Raw genomic sequence first — 21,387 nt, 5'->3', positions numbered from 1 at the left:
CCATATGCCAAATAAATCCATAGCGAAGGGAATGATAAGTTTTACCCAACTTTTCTCACACTCGCAAGTTTCTTTCACAGGCAGACTTTAGCTATCTTTGTCTTTGAAGATTCTCTATGACCACGCTGTATTTTTAACAAGTGCCAATTTGTCTCTATTCCTGTGTGTGTCTGTCTGTGTGTTTGTGGCCTATCAGCACCTTAATGAGAACCTGGCCAAGCTGACAGCCAAGTTTGAGAAAGCCACCGCAGACAAGCTAAAGTGCCAACAGGAAGCAGAGTCAACCGCGCGCACCATTTCCCTGGCCAACCGCCTGGTGAGGAGGGCAACAGCAGGGTCACGCAGAGCATCAGCATCCCACCAACACACTCACACACAAACACACTCTCTTTCCCATCTGTCCCACTTGCTCCTTCCCTCAGATAGATACAGATGGGTACAAATTGGTACATATATATATATATATATATATATATATATATATATATACCCACCAACTATTTTTAGCTCTGCTTGTTAGACTGTCATTTCTTAAATGCATATATGTTTAGTATGGGTGGAAACCAATACAAATGCATTATTATGAACAGATAATGCATTCAGATTAATTCTTACTGTAATATTTCTCTCAGCATAACACAACTTCTCAGCGTCGTAACTAATAACATTTCAAACACACAGACAATATACAGTATGCACTTTGCAACAGCCCACTGAGCCCACTCTTTACTGGTGATGTCATGGTTTCCACTGTCCACTGTCCGCTGAGAATAGACGTCCAGAAATGTGCTTAGTCACAGAAAAGGCTCATAGTCATTGGATTCAGATGTCTTCTTCAGTATCAGAGTAATCGGGTTGACTATACAGTGCAAACAGGAACTGCTGGCACCCAAAGCAGCAAGAGTTCATGATGAAGATTTGTCAGCATGTAGTCAGATAGATTAAAAGCACAATTTAAAGTTATTATGTTAATATTCAGATATTGAGCATCAGTAACTTTGCATCAGTGTTTACCAGATTTGTTGTGCAGTGCAGGACAGACCTGCAATTCATGCTTTATAGTGTGATTAAAGGAATACTTAACCCCCCCCCCCCCCCAAAAAAAAATATTTGTATATCAGCTGCTCACTCTGTTGGTTAAATTAAGGAAGAAAACTTTCTTTTCCTTCCATTACTTCATGGTATAGGAAGACTCCAAAAACCAAAAAAATTCTTGGGGATTCAATGGGGGGCTGTGGTCAACAATAGCAAAACTATACCAAAGCATCTGTTCACAAACTCTCACACAACTCGTGCAGTATAATCCAAGTCTCAGTTATCTAGTTGTATGCTCAGTGTTTCCAAAACACATGCACTTTGGCTAATACCTTAACATTTCAAACACTTTGCATAAACAGTCTCAGGCACAGAGGAGTAGTGTGTCACTGCTGTTTAGAGAGAAGTATTTTAAATGGTGACTGAAGTACTGAGCATACAGCAGGATAACTGAGACTTATTATACTTCACGAGTTGTGTGAGAGTTTGTGAACAGATGTTTTGATATATTTTGCTATTATAAACGTAGACCCCTATGACTTGAATTCATCACGAACACAGAAACACAGTTTTCCTCATGGATTCAGTGTAACACGGGGCGAGTCTCTTGTATAGAAATGATCATTTGTTGGGTGAAGTATTTCTTTGATATAATATTACACTATGATTTACATAATTTATTTTTTATTTTAATTTAGCAGTTTTACTTAAGATACAAACTAGGGGTGTAAATCACCAGTTTTATCATGATACAATATTGAATTTTAAACAGAAAGATGATCATATGGATTGATGTTTTCACTTTGCATTGATGATATTGGATCGTTAATCGTTGAATTGATATATAGATCCACATTGATGGATTGTTACACCCCAAATAGAAACATATACAAGGAGTATAAATGATAGTAGGAAACAGATAAAACTATTGATATTGAAGCAGTATAGGTGAATTCTAACAATATCATGTATGAATCTGAATAGAGAAATAAACACAGATATTTTGAGTGACAGAAATGGATACAATTAGAAAGTGATGTTCCCAGATACATGTACTGCGTCCATTAGGCATTCAAATCTGAAAGAAGGCAGTAAACTCACCATCAAAAAGTCCTGAGCATGAACCCTATTATATCCCCCGATTAAGCTACATTGTGAACAACAAATCTGTGTTGCAATCATAGAAACAGTAGCATCGCATGACTTAACTTACTTTGAAAGTATTCATTGTGTCACAGAAACCACTGAGAGCCTGGCGAAGGTGGCAGTGTATATTTTTAGGTTCATGAAATGTACCAGAATTCACATAGATGTAGGATATTACTATAGATATTCCTGTAAACTTGTAAACATCACAACATCTGCTGTGAGAGCAGATACTGTATTGACTCATGTCAATGACCCAATGATGTTCTACTGTCCAGGTATGTCAGACTTGATTCACTTTATACTGAGTAGATGATTTTGGTGCTATCCATACCCAACTCAAGATTTGAAATTTGCATTTTAGATTTTGGATTTTATTTAGTTTTTTAAAAACATTCTCAACTTCCATGAATGAACATAGCCATTAATACAACCATATAACATCAAACACAAGGTTAACACTACAGTTGGTCCAAAAGCACCTTCTCAGTTTCCCTGGGACCCACTCAAACTACCACCTGTGGGTTTTGGGGACTCACTACATTGAAAACCTATCAACATCACTGAGTAGCTTTTGCATTACACCCCAAGTGCCCAAACCTGTATTTATACAGGCATATACCCAAAAGCTATATTTTATCTGCTTGTTAGTGCAGCTGTCTCTCTTAAGTGCACATTACATATGTTTACACACATACATAACCACCCACATACATATAAGCCCCACCATCATCTACCTGTGTGCAAATCAACTGCTGATAGCAGCACAACAAAAGGATGAGTGTTGACACTGTTAGTATGATAATCTGAATTATTCAGAGGAAGATATCAAAAGCCTGACAGGAGCAACAAAAGGACGAGAGGTTGTGCTCATCTGCTAGTCGGTCACAAATATCAATGCAAATGCAGTGAACTTGCTGAAGTGCACAATCTCTCTATGACGTATGCTGAGAAGTTACAGTCTGAATCAAAGTACAGGATCTCTCAAGTCTGGAAGAGATAAGATATTAAGGTGAACTTTATTGATCCCTGAAGGGATATTGGATCATTGCTGCACTAAAGAGTAGAGGTGTTGGTACATGAGCAGAGAGGTGATAAAGAATATGAAAACCTAATAAAAAAGGACTTGAAGGGAGCAAGTCAGTGTTGTTCTTAAGATTTCCTGATGTTCGCGAGGCTCCGCGTTGATGATGGCAGCCATACATTAATGTAGATTTGATTTTACAGGATTCCCGTGGGGAAAATGCTATAGCAATGTAAGAAAAATAAAAAACAACGGGTCTTCGTCCATCCTTGTGTTTCAGGTAGGGGGTCTGGCATCGGAGAACGTCCGCTGGGCGGAGGCCGTAGAAAATTTTAAGAAGCAGGAGAGGACTCTGTGTGGGGACGTCCTCCTCATCACCGCCTTCATCTCCTACCTTGGATACTTCACCAAGCGCTATAGGCTCCAGCTTATGGACAACACCTGGAGGCCTTATCTCAGTCAGCTAAAGGTGGGTGTCCCTCAGTGGGATTTATATTCATGCATTAAGGGGTGGTGGCTGTGTGTGCGTCCTCAAAAATTTAACTCATCTATGGAGATATTTCATTGAGCCCACAAGAACTGTCAGGGGGGAGGCACATTCCAAGTACAGTGTTAACATAACCATTAGAACCAGAGCCATGAAAAATACCTTTTTTTTCTATTTAGTATTAACTTTTTAGCTACTCACTACAGCACCAAACTTTTTTTTATCAGTCCACAGTTGAAAATACAAAACAGAAAACAGTAAATACACAATTTACTCCTCCACATGGACACCAGAACTGTGATTGGTCAGTATGAGCTGCATATGTTTTCTCCTGCAAGTTTCTGATGCTGGTGGAAATCAGAGGCTGAACAATAAATCAAAACCCACATGCACGGTCTCCACTGTAGTGCTTGTGTTAAGGATAATTCCAGCTTCATACTCCTGTTTTAGGAAACAGCACTGTATAACTGTGATTCAAACTTTTTATGTACTATCTTTCATCTGTAAGGTTCCCATCCCAGTGACACCTGACCTGGACCCTCTGACCATGCTGACAGATGACGCTGACATTGCGGCTTGGCAGAACGAGGGGCTGCCCGCTGACAGGATGTCCACAGAGAACGCCACAATTCTCACTTCCTGCCAGCGCTGGCCCCTCATGGTGGACCCCCAGCTGCAGGGTATCAAGTGGATCAAGACCAAATATGGCGAAAACCTACGTGTCATTCGTATCGGACAGAGAGGGTAAGAGACTTTATGGTGAAATGTGCTCATGGTTATTTTTAGACAAGATTTTGATGGAGGCATCCTGCTGTTTTATCCTGACAGGTACCTGGATGCCATAGAGAGAGCACTGGCAGCAGGTGATGTGGTTCTGATAGAGAATTTGGAGGAAACACTGGATCCTGTTCTTGGACCACTGCTGGGCAGAGAAACCATAAAGAAGGGCAGGTAAAAATACTTTTTAACTTTTTAAAAACTACACAGTTAAAAAAATGAAAGGAACACTTAAATCAGACATCAGATCTTGATGAACGAATACTCAAGTTTAAAATCTGATGCACCTTGTTTAATTTGTTGAGAACAAAATGATGAAACAATGGTCAATGGCAACCAAAATCATCAACCCACTGAGGACTGGATTTAATATCACGCAGAAATTCAAAATAAAAAAAACAAAATCACAGGCTGATCCAACTTGGGTGATTTTTAACATGGTAACTCATAATGTGACTCAGTCATGTGTATGGCCACTGCGTGCACTTCTGACAACATCTGGGCATGCTCCTAATGAGTCGGCAGATGGTGTCCTGGGGCATCATCTCGCAAACCTGAATCAGGGTGTCATTGAGCTCTTGGATAGGGGTGGTGGTACTTGGCAGCGTTGGATGCACTGATACATAACATCCGATAGGTGCTCTTATGGATTTAGGCAAGGGTAATGAGAGGGCAAGTCAATGGCATCAATGCCTTCGTCATCCACAAACTGCCTACACACTATGAGGTTGGACATTGTCCTGCACCAGGAGGACCCCAGGGCCCACTGCAACAGTGTAAGGTCTGAAAAATTGCTCTGAGGATTTCATCCCAGTACCTAACAGCAGTCAGGGTACCGTTGGATATAACATGGAGGTCTGTGAAACCCTCCAAGGATATGCCTCCCCAGACCATCACTGACCCACCACCAAATAGGTCAAGCTAGATGATGTTACAGGCAGAATAACATTCACCACGGTGTCTCCAGACTTTTTCACGCCTGTCACATGTGTTCAATGTGAACCTGCTCTCATCTGTGAAGAGCACAGGATGCTAGTGGCTGACCAATCCAGCTAATCGAGCTGCACAATGTTGGGCTATGAGCACAGATCCTACTAGAGGATGTCAGGCTCTCATGCTACCCTCACTTAGTATGTTTCTGACAATTTCGTCAGAAACATGCACACCAGTAGCCTACTGGAGGTCATTTTATAGGGCTCTGGCCATGCCCCTCCTGGTCCTCCTTGCACAAAGAAGCGAATACTGGTCTTGCTACTGGGTTGATGCCCTTCTACGGCCCTGTCCAGCTCTCCTTGTGTAACGGCCGGTCTCCTGGTATCTCCCCCATGTTCTTGAGACTGTGCTGGGAGACACAGCAAAACTTCTAGCAATGGCACGTATGGATGTGCCATCCTGGAGGAGCTGGACTACCTGTGCAACCTGATTGGGTTGCAGGTACTGCTTCATGCTGCCAGTAGTGACAAGGACACTAGCAGAACACAAAACTAGAGAAGAATTAGCCAGGAAGGATGAGGAGAGAGCAACTCTATGTGGCCACCACATGTTAAACCATTCCTTTTTTGGGGGTTGTCTTACTTTTGCCTATCAGTTGCACCTGTTGTAACTTTCATTTGTACCAAAGCAGGTGAAACTGATTCACAATCACTTGTGCTTCCTAAAGGGACAGATTGATATCCCTGAGGTTTAACTGACTTGGTGTTATACTGGGATGAATAAGTGTTCCTTTTTTTGTGAAGTGTACTTAACATTGTGAATCAGGGCTGAGTATTGAACCTTTCCTGCTGACAAGACAATCTCTCAAGACAACCTCAAGTTATATTTAGTAGCTTTTATTCTTGTCATATTTTGTTAAAAAGCAGATGAAAATTCTCATTCATCCTGTAAAATATAGATGAATAAATATTTTAAGGACTTCTTGTTTACCTTGGCTTAAAATTTTGAATGAGTTAATTGTTGACCTTGAAAACACCAGTTGACTGAAAAAAACCTCACCTCAAAGTCCATGTAGTAGCTGTTCACCACCGTTTTTGTAGATGTCCAGTCAGTGTTAATGGTAAGTGTAGTCAATTGAAGCAATAAATTCCTCATTGTGTGCTATATTGACCAAGAAAACAGAGTTCTACTGCTCGCGTAGCTGTGCCTGCAGTGCCTACGTGTACTAGGATGCATTGCACACAAGCCTCTGGTTCTTATTTTTACAGTCTATGCTTTTGACACCTCTAGCAATTACAGGCCTAGTAACCTATAACTAGTACTTTGTTGGCCAAAAAATGGCGTTAGCTAACCAATTTATCGTCAAGATCCTGAAGGAGTTCTTAAGCACATATCTGTTCAAGTAAGGAGTAAATATAGGCTCTCTCAGGGCCCTCCGCGCATCGATGACAGCATCCAACAAAAACTGCCTCCTCTGAAAATCATTGCAGCACAAAGTTTTTGTTAGCAACAAAGGGCACATTCAGCAAAGGCACCACCAGTCGCTGTTTGCTCTCAGCAGCTCAAGTTCTGGAGGTTCCCCACCGGCCATATCCTCTACTTGCAGCCACAGCCCCAGCCTTTCTCCACTGCATTTTTATCGCCGTATTTTTGGGCCCGAATCTGCTTTGTATCTGAGTTAGCCCAAACAATATGAAATGTATCTTTATCCATGACATCATCTGCACATATTTTTTGAGATGCCATTTCCACTGTTGGAAACGTAGTTAGCTTGCAATACAAGTGAAGTTCATTTTGAGCAGAGTCAAGATCACGAACCCCTGGCTACCTGGAGGCAAAATCCAACCTATGTCACTGCCACATCAAATGATGGTGCTGAATATCAGGAAGAACAACAGATAATACTGCTGTGAACTCAGCTTCCTTGATCAGTATAGCACACACTAAGGCATTCATTGCTTCAGTCGACTACATTTACCATCAACATTGATTGGACATCTGCATAAAAGGTGTCAAATATCCCCTGTAAATGTGTCTGTGGCACCTACTATCAAAAACTGCCACGAATGGAAAGGTGGCATTGAATCCTTGCTCATTCCTCAGTTTCTGATTTAAAACATGCAGAGTATGCATTCAAACAGCAATTAAGCAATTTGAGGGACACAAGATCACTAAAGTAAAGGTAAGTGGCCTAATGCGTGTTTACGTAAACTCTCAACCTTCTTAATTCAAACTGTGTTATATACTTTTTTCATAATAAAGATGTGTAGTGCCATCACTAGTGCCACATGTATTCATTTTATATCAATCATGTTTTTAATAAATATGTGTTTCATAGTAGCCTTCCTTTACCAAAGATGTCATCTTGTCAGTGTCATTCACCTCTCACATGATGGATAGGATGCTGTATGATCTGAAGATGAAATGATCAATTCTGCGTGGTTGTTTATGGAAATCATAATTGATTGACATGTACATTTTGAGTTCATACAGATATGCAGTGCTAAATGTTATCACACTTACTTTAACTGAAAACACTATTGTCATATACTGTAGACTTTCCACATGTGCATAATGTAACAATCAGCAAACACACATCCAGTCCTTGTTTATCACAACAGGTGCATAAAAATCGGAGACAAGGAGTGCGAGTACAACCCCAGTTTCCGCCTCATCCTGCACACCAAGCTCGCTAGCCCTCATTACCAGCCGGAGCTGCAGGCTCAGTGCACCTTGATAAATTTCACAGTGACCAGAGATGGGCTGGAAGACCAGCTGCTGGCTGCGGTGGTCAGCATGGAGAGACCTGACCTGGAACAGCTGAAGGTGAGGAAGTCAAAGTGTCAGTGGAGGCAGAGAGATACACTACCTGATACAGCTATTTAACAACAGAGAGGAATTTTTTAGAGATTTCTTTTCATCTGACATGTCGCAGGAATGTAAAAGTGAACCTGAGCAGACATGAAAGCAATATCTGTCACGCTCTTCAGGTGCTATCAGAGAACAAACAACTGTTCCACGTTGGACGCTTTTGAGTTTCGCTCCTAACATCTCTTCTGTGCAGGTGTAATTAAAAGAAACAGCGAGAGGAGTCAGGGGCCTCCAGAAGCCGGGCGTAGCTCTCTTGCTCGTCATTACCCATCTTTAACGCTTCATGTCTGCAAGAAAACATCGTCTGTCTTAAACATCACAAGAGGCTGCAGGTCCAGGCTCTTTGATTCCAAAACAATCAGCTGGTGCCTTTGATTAACGGCACACTAAGTGGATGTGTGATAATTATGGGGCTTTGGGTTTCTCACTTAGGGAGACTGGGACACTGCAAGGCTGTGTGTGTAACTGTGTGTGTATGGGTGACTGTGTCCATGTGGCATGTGTATACAGAACAAGTAGTTACTACAATTACCTAAAGTTATCCATGATTTCACAATTTTTTAAAGTCAGGGTAAAGTATAATCTGAGATTTACATCTAAATATATTAGAAATGTTTTTTGCTACTTCTGTCAAGGATTTTTTTTGGCGGGGCTAAAAGCCTGCTCGCTGACCTAATGGAGCAACCTTTAGCGTAAGCCCCTCCCCTACACTATACAAGAACTAGAGCTGATGAGTTTTATTGTTTGAACGAATAAACAAAAATCACCATTCTGTTTCAGACTGACAAGAACTAGGCTGATTTTTGGGCAGGTCAGTGTCCTCTGGCTCCGAATTTGATTCTGCCTCTGGTGGATCAAACATGTATGGCTGTCCAAGTCCAATAAGGTTACAAGATGGAGAATCCTTTGTCGTGCTATATTTAAAAGAGGATGCAGCTTTTTAGTCATTCAAATTTGGCTGGGTGCTCAATAACACATTTTTCTGTGGTGTGACAAAATCATTACTCTTTTATATTTGCTGTACTCCAAATGTCAATGAACATATCCTTTTCTTGTGGGAGTCGTTGGAATGAGGGGCTCCCTGTGGAGTTTTTCACCTCTCATAGCATTATGGAGCTTTTAAAGTTGGCCCATAGACTGTATAAAAATGATAAACATAGCCACCGTGACCTCACTAATTGATTTGCATTGTGACTGTGGCCATCTTGGAGATTTGGAGTCTGAACTAATGAGAAGTATATTGATGAGAACATTCTAGCGAGTGGCCTCACATTATTCCAATGACCTACAGGTGGCGGTAACACGCCAAGATACACAGTAATGTGCCAGCAAAGGCTGCTAGCTAGTAAAGGGATGTAAATAGTGCATAATTTAAAATACTTAAAAAATGGGCTTCAGACATGTTTTAGGGGAATGATTTTTTGTGTTTTGGGGAGTAAAACTAAACTTCAACATAACTTTTCTACGTTTACAAAAAATTCTACAGGTCTTCCATATTGTAAGGTGTTCACTTGGGTTGTGGTCTGATGACTATGACGGCCATAGCATATGATTCACATCATTTCCATTCTCTTTAAATGATCCAGTGAGCCTTTGTGCATTGCATGGGAATATCTGCCTTTGTTGTCCACTCATTTATTCATGATTTATTTTGATTTGCCAGCCATCTGTATTATTACTAGACCCACCCTGCTACCCGCACATATGACCATTTAGTTCCTCAACCTGACCCAATGCACTGACAAAAGATCTATAGCCCAACCCGAAACTGCAAATCCTATAATAACCATGCCCTGATTATTTTTATACATTTCATACATGTGAAACTAATATATTTTAAAATATTTCATTATTATTTAAATATATTTATCATCCAATACCTGCCATTTCACCCATATGTTAATTTTTTTCACCCAAACCCTAACCTTGAAATAAAATGAAGACAAAATACCACCCCCATATCACCTTTTATGTGGGTCACCTGCCATCAGGTCAGGTACCCGATGCAGGACTTTGGCTGCTGCTAAACAAAAATTACTAACTGACATGGCTATGATTTAATGTCTTAATTTATGTAAAAATGTGCTGCACACAATATCTTAAAACGTCATTATTTCTGTTCAGTTATGATGGCTATCATTTTTCACGCTGCCTACTGCTGTATGTATTCATTTAGTCAAACACTTGTCCTGTTGTTACATATGCATCAGTTATTATGTAAGATCCACCCAACAAATAGTTTTAAATAGAAAATTTAAAAGCTTTTATGAACTGGTTAGTTTGAAGTATCAACATGCTAAAATGTTAGACAATATGAAAAGATAAAGTATTTGTAATTGAATGTCCTGGCTTGTTACTCTGCACCATTCATGATGAATCACTCCTGGAGGCAATAATCCATTAATCCTAAATCAGAAAATCAAATGAACCTTTGAAACACTAACAATTCACCATTGTGTTGCAGTCACCCTGGATACTGTTCCTTTGACACTCTTCCATTTATCATCAGGCTCCGGGAATTGTGTAATTGTATCTTGATACTATCCTCAAGGGAGTTTCATCCTTTTTTATCACTTTGGCAGACTCATTTATGTTCACACATCCACCTCTCCAAAATCAAAAGAGAGGCAGATAGGAGACACTTTAAGGTGCATTTTCCCTCTTCATGTAAATCACTGTCTTTGTTGTGTGGACTCTTGACTGAGAGGAGGAGAGAACTGTTGTTTCACTCAGTTGATGAGCCGTCAGCAGCTGTAGCTTTAAGCTGGTCATTTTCTGTACAGTACAGCAGGTTCCTGGCAGCTGCACGGTCGACTGTTGAGTAATGAGCAGCAGATAGTCACGATGTCCACAGTATGGTGTGAATGTAAATGTTCGTAATTAAGCAAAAATTCACTTGATCAAAGCTCCAGCACCTAATGATGCCTCTCACTTGTCTCATCGACAATCTGTGCTTTTCATGTCAGCTTTTTGAAACAGATTAGCCAGTGGCGCTACTGTACCACAGCAATTAGACAACACATTGACACACTTCCACTGTTCCTTAAATGCGGCTCTTGTTAGTGGAGGGGAAAGGAGAATCAGAAATCCCTCTCAGTTCAGAACACGTCTGGCTGACGGCAGTGTCTCAGAGTGATCACAGCGGAAGATAATGTGGGAACTCTGTTAACGGGTCAGGCAGATTTACTCCAACACAATCCTATTTGCATTTTGATGGTTTTCCGGAGGTGTCCTTGTTTGCATTGGCCCTGTGTAGGCAGAGCTTTATTGGGACCTGTAGGCTTTCATCCACGGACAAATCAGCTTCTCTCTTTAATAAATGGAGAGCAGGAGTTATTTCAGGCCTTATGTCCCCTCAGCAAAATCCAATGGAGAAGTGAAATGTGACTTAATGAAGCTTGTTTAATTAGCATTTCACTGAGATCGGAGGGTGAGAAAAAAACAAGATCTGGAACTCACTTATCATTTTAATTAACACTGAAAGTTGAAGGTGGGTGGAGGTGGTGGGGTGAGGTGGGGATTGCTGTGTACACTCCAAGCACCTTCCTATCAAAACACAGCCTGTAGAATGAAGCGCTGAATGGCTTTTTGTTGCCAGTAAACAACCCGAGCTGATAACAATCATCCAACTGATAGCGACTGATACCTGTTTATATTCATTGAACGGCTCGGCATCATTATACCTTTAATGAGTTTAGCGTTGCCGCTCAGCTGTAAGATGACTACCGGGTGAAAGAGCTCTCATTTAACCAAGCCAAAGACGGGCTAAGGAGCTTAAAATGTCAAGTTGCCTTTTTGGAGAGAGCACAGGGGATCAGTCTACAACCTTTTACCACAATAACTCCCTCCTCTGGTCCTCCACACACACACACAAGTGTGCACGCTAACATTCTTGTGTGCGTTTGCTCCGGCACAATTCGTACCCAGACCTTGTGCGTTAATGAGAACTAAAATGCTCCACTTCCCAAATTACCTTAACAGGGCTGCTCCGTGGCACTCAGTAATCATTTGCCTAAAAAAATGATAGATGTAATATCTCATTTTAATCCCAATTAGAGTGTTCTGCTGACTGGTTAATTGTTTGTTTTTCCCAAGCAAGGGTAATTACAAATACAATGTGCCAGAGGAAAGCTAATCGTTAAAAACTGACTCATTACTGGGTCCAGTTGGGAATGTTTTAGTGCGGATAGCTTTTTCCCCTCAGGAGCACTGAGTCTGGGCAAATGTAGAAGGTCACAGTTGACTCACACAGGCAAATGTCCACGGTTAAATGTCCACCACTCAAAGCCATTCTGTGATTTTTCTCCCTGCTCGAAGCGCACACATGTCAGGTCTTTCTTTAAAATGCCACAAATCACATCTTTTTTTCTCCTGTGCAGTTCTGGCAGAGGAGAACTTTTAAACTACAGAGTGGGTAATAACGTCAAATTCAGAGCATGTAGGATTTAACAAGGCAGAGGCTCAATTAGATTTAACAATGGTGTAAAATACTTCTCATCACTGCAATAGGAAATACTGTCATAAAGAGACCAATTAAGCAGTGTGATCTCTTAAACTATCTGCTCCCCTGGCGCGATCTGAGCTAAGTATGTCTTTTGTCATGGGAACATTATGCCACGGGGAGGAGGAACAGCTCCGCCCCCACTCTTCCCCGGTGATCACACAGGGGCGGAAACAGCTCTGCCAGAAACCTATTACCACCGTCTGTCGGGGGATCACGCCACTCAAAAACCCTCGCCTGTTATCAGCCACCGACAACACTAGAGTAGGCAAATCTCACAACAGCCCACCCTCCTGTAATTACAACAATTCAAAGGTCACAGAGGCTTCTATTAAGGGAAACTTCAATAAAGCAAAGTCATTATCGAGCAGAAACGAGGAGCTGCAACAGACTGTAATGAAGGACAAAGCAGGATGAAGCAATAAAGAGAAGTAAGCGTGCCCTGTCGACTTTGTTCTCTCGACGCCTCACAAACGTCCAGCTTTGAAAAAGCGAAAGTTTCTGTCAGACACTTTTGGGTTTTTTTTTCCCAGCCAGAACAAAGACTAAAAAAACTGTTTGAGTTCAAGTTTTATTAGAGGACAGGGTGCACTAATCCATATGGTGAGGTCTGAGTAAAACCCATTATGAATGAGCTGTGTGTGTCTGTGCTTAGGTTCTGTGTGTATTGGTTCATAATTGAATACATAATGTCTCGTAACAGATAATTTATACTGTAGGTGTGTATTGTATGTTGCACAAGTGTTAGTGTATATGTATGTGTGTATAATTCACCATCAAAGCTCCCTCCCCCCATGCTGGAATCGACGGCCTCATCACATAGAGGGTTAGGTCGCTCTGCAGAGGTTTGATGACGGCAACCAGACGGAAGCTGGCTAATCCAGCCCAGGGTGCTTCCCTTCATGGGTCAGGATAGCCAATGCAGAGCATATTGATTAGTTCTGCCTTTGAGGTGCCCTTCAGTATTCATGTCCTGATATTGACCCACACCTTGAACATCTCCCACCACCTCAGATTATAATGATAAGGCCAGAGAGGAACTTGACAACAAGCATATATCTGAGAAATCCTCTGACATGTAGAATCTGAACATTTTTGTGTGTTTCATTGTTTGATAGTCCGACCTGACGAAGCAGCAAAATGGATTCAAGATCACTCTAAAGACGCTGGAGGACAACCTGCTGTCCCGTTTGTCCTCGGCTTCAGGAAACTTCCTGGGTGACACAGAGTTGGTGGAAAACCTGGAGACGACCAAACGCACAGCTGCCGAGATTGAAGAGAAGGTACTGTTGTCTTTGATCTTTACTACTCCTTTTATTTAATCATCACTTCTGTCCTCTTAATAAGTCGTTAGATTACAGCCTGCATAAAAGGTATCAATAAAATTTGAACCTATACTGGAAGAAATATATATGTACAGGGGCAGTTAAGATTACTGTGGGGTGCAAGGGGTTAACAACTTTGTGTTTAGTTGGGATTTAGAAATAAATTACACTGTAAATATTTTGAAATTACTGAATACATACATTACAATAATGGGGCACAATAATAATGTTATTGGGTAACAAGATAGGAAAAACTGGAAAAATAAACCTGGTCCCTTGTTCAAACCTTTATACTGTAATTACAGTGTGGTGCTCCTTCTTTCTCTTTTTTTTCAGAGCCAACAAAAAACAAAAAAAAACTTGAGCTTATGGGCCAGTTCCTGCATACACACACAATACATCAGTCCCGATTAATGCCTGAATTAATGGGGCTAGTTGGAATCGTTTAAACAATCAGTGCTCTGCAGCTGATCTGCTTCTGCTCAACCCCTCAGTGGTGCCCCCAGAAATGTTTCACTGGGGTGGCCAGGTGGGGCTGGTGAAACCAAAAGCCATAACTGACGTTCAGGAATGCTATTATGCTGTTGTAGTGTAGACTAGTTGTAAACTATGACAGTGTGGAGAGTTAAAAATCTGACAGCTGTCCATTTCAAAATACACCCAACACAGCAGGTTCAATAAACTCTTCTGTCAGAAAAAACAAACAGTATAAACAGTTATTACTCACCTATGATGCATGATTTGAATCCACATATCGATATTATCCGGACAGAAATGCTGCTTAAAACAGCTGTCGGTCCAGGTCTAACACACTGCCAGTAGTCCAGATGATCTACATCAGTGAAATATGCTGTTCAAGCACATTATTACATCCATAGATATCTACAGACTGCCATTGCATTGTTTCAAGTGTTTATATTTTTCCAAATATTATACATAATTTCTCTCGTTCTGCATGTAAACAAACAACTTGCCGATTTCAAAATGGAGGCAAGCTCCAGGCCTTTCAATGGACACCTCACTTGAGCCAATAGGAGCTTCCAGTGCTGTTGCTATGGCCTCGATAGCCAACTAGGGCATGTATTGAGTGAACATTTGTTACTCACATTTTAAATTAAAAATTAAAGCCAGAGATTGACCCGATGGTTTATGGGTCTTGTGGTCATTGACACTCAGGAGCTCCTCACAGGCTCAATAGACTGTTATAAATGTACAGAAATGATAAACACCATCAACACCTCTTTTGGCTTAAGGGAAAAAAACTGGCTTATCAGTTTAGGTTTTCTCGTGAACTGAATTGAATTTGGACTAGGTGGGCCTTATGATATGGTCACATTGTGGTTTCCAGCTAATGCCTCCCATTTCTAGTCATCTGCATCAACTTTTTCAATAAAATATTCAGGCGAAGACGAGAAAAACAAATGGATTTCAGTGTGTGAAAACTCACATAACTCAGTGACAGAAGCATTTACAGGGATTCTGACTGTTTGGGAAAAACCCTGTTACCTTTCAAATGAGACCATGTACACATTTTACAAGAGGAATTGTACATCGATATATTTTGATTTCTTACTTTCCAGTTAATTTTACGAATTATCTGATGTACATAGATTGCATTGCATTGATGGAGTGCTGGTGACCACCAGCAAACATCCCTTATGGTGTATGTGTGTGGGCTAATGTTTCTGGTTTTGTTTTGTTGTGTTTTTTATATTTCATTATATTTTGCATACTTTGTTTTTTCTAAGTACTTAAAAAAACAATTTGTGCTTTTGGTTGGTGCTGTGTAAAATATTTCGAGGTTCTTCCTAGGTGTAAATGTTTTAGCCCCTCATCCTCTGTACTTCTTCACCTACCTGTTTGCAGGTAAGGTTTTCATTGGTAATCCATGTACAATATATTTACACAGTAATTAGCAGACTGTAATACTTTCCCTTGCTTTATCTGTTTTTTGGTTGGTATATCAGATCCTGTCAGGTTATCTCTGCCAGAGAAGAATTACTTTCTGATACTTCAGAGCACTTCTGAGAAAGTACTGTATGATGATGTGAGAGTGTGCCTTCTGTCAGTGAGGAGATGAGCGCTGCCTTTGCAGATGTTCATTCTTAAGCATAATTGCGCAAGCATTTGCTGGTTTAAAAAAAAAAAAAAGGCACATAATTGTCGTGTTCCACGCAGTGAGAACATTTTGGCTGGAACCGTGAAATTGGAATAGCTCTGCTCTTCACTGAGGATGTTTTATTGGATGGTGCACAATTTCATCATTAGCTGATTGATGAACCCTGAGCATATGAGTGTCTGTGCAGATGTATGCCTGTGAATGTGATTCCATATGTGTTTGCGCTGTCTTTACTGCAGGTAAAAGAAGCCAAGGTGACAGAGGCCAAAATCAATGAGGCTCGGGAGCACTACCGACCAGCAGCAGCACGGGCGTCCTTATTGTACTTCATAATGAACGACCTCAATAAAATCCACCCCATGTACCAGTTCTCTCTCAAGGTAGCCTGTCTATTGACATGCCATGTTTCCTCCCAGCCTCACAGGCCCCCAGTGAGACCCCTCTTTACACTCACTTCTCTGTTCCTCCCCTCCTTCTTCCATTTGCTCACCGTGTTTTATGCTCTTTGCCCTGCTTTTATTGTGTTTGTGGCTCCCTAATGTGGTTATGTAGAGCATAATGTCTTTCATATTGTCAGCCAGCAAGCACTGAGAGGAGGCAGCCTGAGATATGGTTTGCAATCACTCCCAACTCCGCAGGTAGCTGCCCTGGCCCAAGTTATTTCCCAACATAATCAAATGAAAACACATTCAGAGTATATGTACCTTTGACCTTGAGAATGAAATGAAACACATTATAATGTGTTCTTCACACAATGTTAGAGCAAAGTGTGACAAAGTGTGACAGAAGTGACACCCAAGCAGAAGATAATGACAATTCTATTTCCTTAGTAGCGTTTCAATTTCCTGTCAGTCCAACCCCCACGTGTTTCACGGAGTTACAGTAAGACAAGAGCTTGCACCTTTGATTAGTAGGTAGATGTGCAGAATTTATACCTGCTCTGCTTGATGTTTGCTGTATAATCACAAGCTGAGAACAGTTAAGCTGAATATTATGAAATCATTTCAAGGGTGAATGAGCTGCACTTTCTCTGTTAACAGCCCTTTTAAAGAACATCATTATACAGTAGAATTCAGGGGTGTCAAACTTATTTTAATTCATGAGCCACATACAACCTCATATGATTTCATATGGCTCAGACCTGTAAATTCATTGCCTAATAACCTTTAAATAAAAAACAAAAATAGCACCTCTGAATGTTCCCTTTCTTTTGGTGTAAAGAAGTACAAGTACATTCTAAAAGGTCACTTGACAGATGAGGTTGGCACGGCGTTCCAGTGGTTGGCACTCTCACCTCTCACCTCTGACCATTTCCGACTCTAAATTACCCATAGTTGGGAATGTGAGTGGTTGCCTATCTCTTTGTGTCAGCCCATATGAGAGTCTGGCAACTCTGTACCAGGATAAGCGGTTATGGAAAATGAATGATGAACAGCCTGAGATAAAAAAAAAATAAGTGCAATTTCAACAATATGTCTTTTTCCACATTCAGTCAGTCCACTACATGTGCATTTTTCCATATATTTCCATTCCTTTGACAGCCAAAGATGCATTGATTAGTGCTTCTTTGGACAATTAAAGGCCAACATTAGCCATGTATCAACATAACCCAGTTGTTAATAAACTTGACCACTGGTTTCTATTTTGTTAACTCTAAGTGACTCTGTATTCAACAGCACTGTTACTTGTAACACTTTAATGTCGGATACTGAGCCGGTGTTGAGTGTTGTACCCGCTCCTGTGTGTCCCCAGGCATTCAGTGTGGTCTTCCAGAAAGCAGTTCTGAAGGCCGAGCCGGATGAGGCTCTGAAGCAGCGGGTGTCCAACCTAATTGACAGCATCACCTCCTCAGTCTTCCAGTACACCACCAGAGGCCTATTTGAATGTGACAAGCTCACGTACATCGCCCAACTCGCCTTCCAGGTAGGGAGGGAAGCGGGTTTCATCTTCTGCATGGTTTGTTTTGAGAACAAGCTTGCCATTGAATCAGTTGCCCCTGAGACCAGCGGCCCTGTTTGGACCTAATCAAGTGGAAAGGAAATGTGGTTTGTGCTGAAAATACAACACTTCGAAGTCCTTCCTGTTTGTTGTGTCCCCAGATCCTGTTGATGAATAAAGAAATAAATCCTGCAGAGCTGGACTTCCTCCTGAGATACCCTGTGCAACCAGGTGTAATATCACCGGTGGATTTCCTGTCCAACCACTCCTGGGGAGGGATCAAGGTACAGAGAGGCAATGATACTGAAATGGAATGATGTGAAATGCAAAAGGGTACCACCTGTAGATAGTGACTGCAACTGTGGCTGAAACAATTAGTTGGTTCATTGAATAGTCAGTCGACAGAAAATTAAGCTTCAAAAACATTTGAAAAATGTATGAAACTTTATATGGTCCTTTTATCAAGGAAAACTGCAAGCATTAATTGTTAGCATATTGTGATGTGAAAATGTGAGGATTTGCAGCCCAGTCGACAGAAGACAATTTTGGCATTGTACACTTGTGCAAACCAAGAATTTGTAACATTTGTACCTTTTGTACGTATGACGTAGTTCAGATCACATGTGTATGAGCTGAGTTCCTCAACAGGAGGAGAAAGGGAAGGTGGATAGTGTGACACCTAGGTGAGACAGCTGCCAAGCAGCAGACAGCCACAGACCACTGTTCAAGACCAGCACAAGTATTTTTTAACAATAGGTTGGGACATTTTCACTCCTGTTTGTTGCAAACTGGGTACTTAAAAACAAAATATGATGTTTGCCTAATCCTAACCAAGTGGTTTTTGTTCCTGAACCTAACCATACCTTAACCACAGTGTTGTCACAATGTAAATGTCCACCTTTCCCCAGAGAGGGTAGTTAGTATTGTCACTCCCTGCTGTGGTGAGCTTGGTGCTTCCTTTTTGGGAGTGGCCAGGTCAGAGCCCAGATGCACAATATTATTGCTGTACATAATTTTCACATTCACATAATATTCTGTTCCATAGCAGTTAGCTGACTGAATGTTGGTGTGATTGTAAATGTAAACTATTTCCTTGCAAAAAAAAAAAGTGCAAAACTTTCTAACAGAGATCTCCACAAAACAATTTAAAGTTGTTCACAACATCCCAAAAAAATTTGCTCTTTCATGAAGATAAAACTCCATTGTGTTTCAGTACTAATTTCAGCAATTAGCATGAGCTAAATCTGCCATCTCTAGCAGGTTTGTGTCTGACTGACAAACACGCAATTACAGGTTAATTTAAAAACAAATGTATGTAAATTTATGGGTCTATTTAACTATATTAAATAATGTATTTTTATTTTTATTTTTAAGTTTCTTAATTTATCATCATATATAATGGCCACTTATTTCCTGATACTGTTCCTGTCTTTGTTTATATTTTATGTAGGTATTGATGTGTTTTCTTTTTTCTCTGTTACCCTCTTTTTCAGTCTTATGTTAAATAATCCTTAAAAATGCAAATTTAAAAAAATTAAAAAAATAAAAACAAATGTAACGGACAGAAATATCTTCTATCTGTTTTCTCTCGGTAACACTAATTACAATAATCACATCACTAGTTAGAGACAGGGTGTCTAAACACCTGAATTTCTTTGCAACAAAGCCTTGCTGCAGAGACAAAGGAGATGAGGTCATTTCCTGTAATTCACTGCATGAGCTACACATGGTGTGGCATTGGCTGGCTTACTGAGCCACCTTTGGAGACGTTGCAACAGCGCATGCCATGCATCATAACATAGACCCAACTAATCAATGATGTAATTCATTGACAATTATTTTTATAATTGATTTTAATCGATTTGTTGCTGCAGCCCTGCAAATACAATTCCATAATAGAGTCCCCTCAGTGTTGAAATCTCTAAAACAACCTGCACTAATAAAAAATTAAATCGACTGCCATGTATTTCCAAACTGTGAGAGAGCACTACTAAATCCCTCAAGTTATTTAAGTGCTTAGGTGCTTTTCATAGTAGTGGAGTTGCTTCTCATGATGCAATTTATGCACCCCAGTCTCCCAGCAACAACTTTGCATTAAAACATACTTAAAGAGTTGGGAGCGTAGTTAAAGTCTGTTTTCTCTGTTTCACCTAGACCTCCACTCTGTCAGCATGTGCTTCTCCGGGGACCGGCTTTGCTCCGTGACCCCAGTGTGTTTTAACATTGAAAGGGCACCAGAACAGCTCTGCATACCCGTATTTCATCTTAAAGAACATACGACTGGCAGTGCAGCCCTGTGGATGTCAAGCAGCAGAGGTTCCCTCTCTTGTCAGATCAGTTTAGCTGCAAACTAAACCTTAACGGCAGCATGTTTTTTTAGCCTCTCGTACTCATGAATTTTTCAATCTGTACCGCCTAGAATATTAACTTAACCTAAACCCCCGTGTGGGTTTGGAGACGGCCTTTCTCCAACTGCACTCAACCTACTGTGGATGTTAAAGGCCTTGCTAATCAAATTCTGTCACTCGATTTTCTTATCGCAATTGGAAACATAATCAGTTGGAAAGCTTTAAAGGAGGGTAAGATCCACTGATTGTTTGGCCCTCTTGATGATATTAGCAGAGCAGGAATCCCATAAGACCCAGTGTACTCTTCCCTCACCGCAGCTCAGAGGTTGCCAACCTCCAGTGGTAATTAAACAAACTGAGTTGAAGTGATGGACTGTGTGCTGAGCCGCTTTGCCTCACTCTGCCTTACCACCTCATGCCCAGTGGTGAGTGGTTGTAGAAAAGTAGATTATATGGATTCACATGGATATTTCCTCCATGACACCTTGTACTCTATGTGTCTGCTGTGGGAGGGTTTCAGGACCCTGCTCCTAGTATATATAGTAGAAGAGACAGCATTCACACTGCATATGTGTGTGTATTCTCGTCAGTGTGTGCACCTGCTCGAGGCTGCACTGCGTGACACTGCTGTTCTCTGCAGATGAGATAAGGTGTCTGTCAGCTGGGGCATCGCAATGAAGCCCCTACTGCTTCTGCAACGGATGCATATTCAGTCCTCCCACACCCCCCGTCCCGTTATGAAAGGGATCGTGTTTACTCAGCATTTCCGTTTGAATAAATATTATTTATATTGGCGTGAGGAAAGATAAGCACTCTTCTGTTTTTTTTTTTGTTTGTTTTTTTTTTTTGTCTCTTTTGTTCTACCAACTTTTGCAAACAAAGT

General features: G+C 40.9%; 1 protein-coding gene across 1 annotated transcript in view; it reads left to right on the top strand.

The window, feature by feature from the left end:
• dnah9 (dynein, axonemal, heavy chain 9) overlaps positions 1-21,387 on the top strand; it is a 202,293-nt gene that overhangs the window by 123,508 nt on the left and 57,398 nt on the right. Inside the window, 9 exon segments of the mRNA XM_078163039.1 lie at positions 197-316; positions 3,486-3,674; positions 4,201-4,436; positions 4,521-4,643; positions 8,024-8,228; positions 13,893-14,057; positions 16,458-16,598; positions 17,971-18,141; positions 18,318-18,440. Of these exon segments, the coding sequence (XP_078019165.1) occupies positions 197-316; positions 3,486-3,674; positions 4,201-4,436; positions 4,521-4,643; positions 8,024-8,228; positions 13,893-14,057; positions 16,458-16,598; positions 17,971-18,141; positions 18,318-18,440 (1,473 nt within the window).

This window comes from Epinephelus lanceolatus, chromosome 21 (genome assembly GCF_041903045.1).
Source record: "Epinephelus lanceolatus isolate andai-2023 chromosome 21, ASM4190304v1, whole genome shotgun sequence".
Classification (NCBI taxonomy): Eukaryota; Metazoa; Chordata; class Actinopteri; order Perciformes; family Serranidae; genus Epinephelus; species Epinephelus lanceolatus.
Note: the sequence above shows the minus strand (reverse complement) of the source record. Positions and strands in the feature narration are given on the sequence as shown.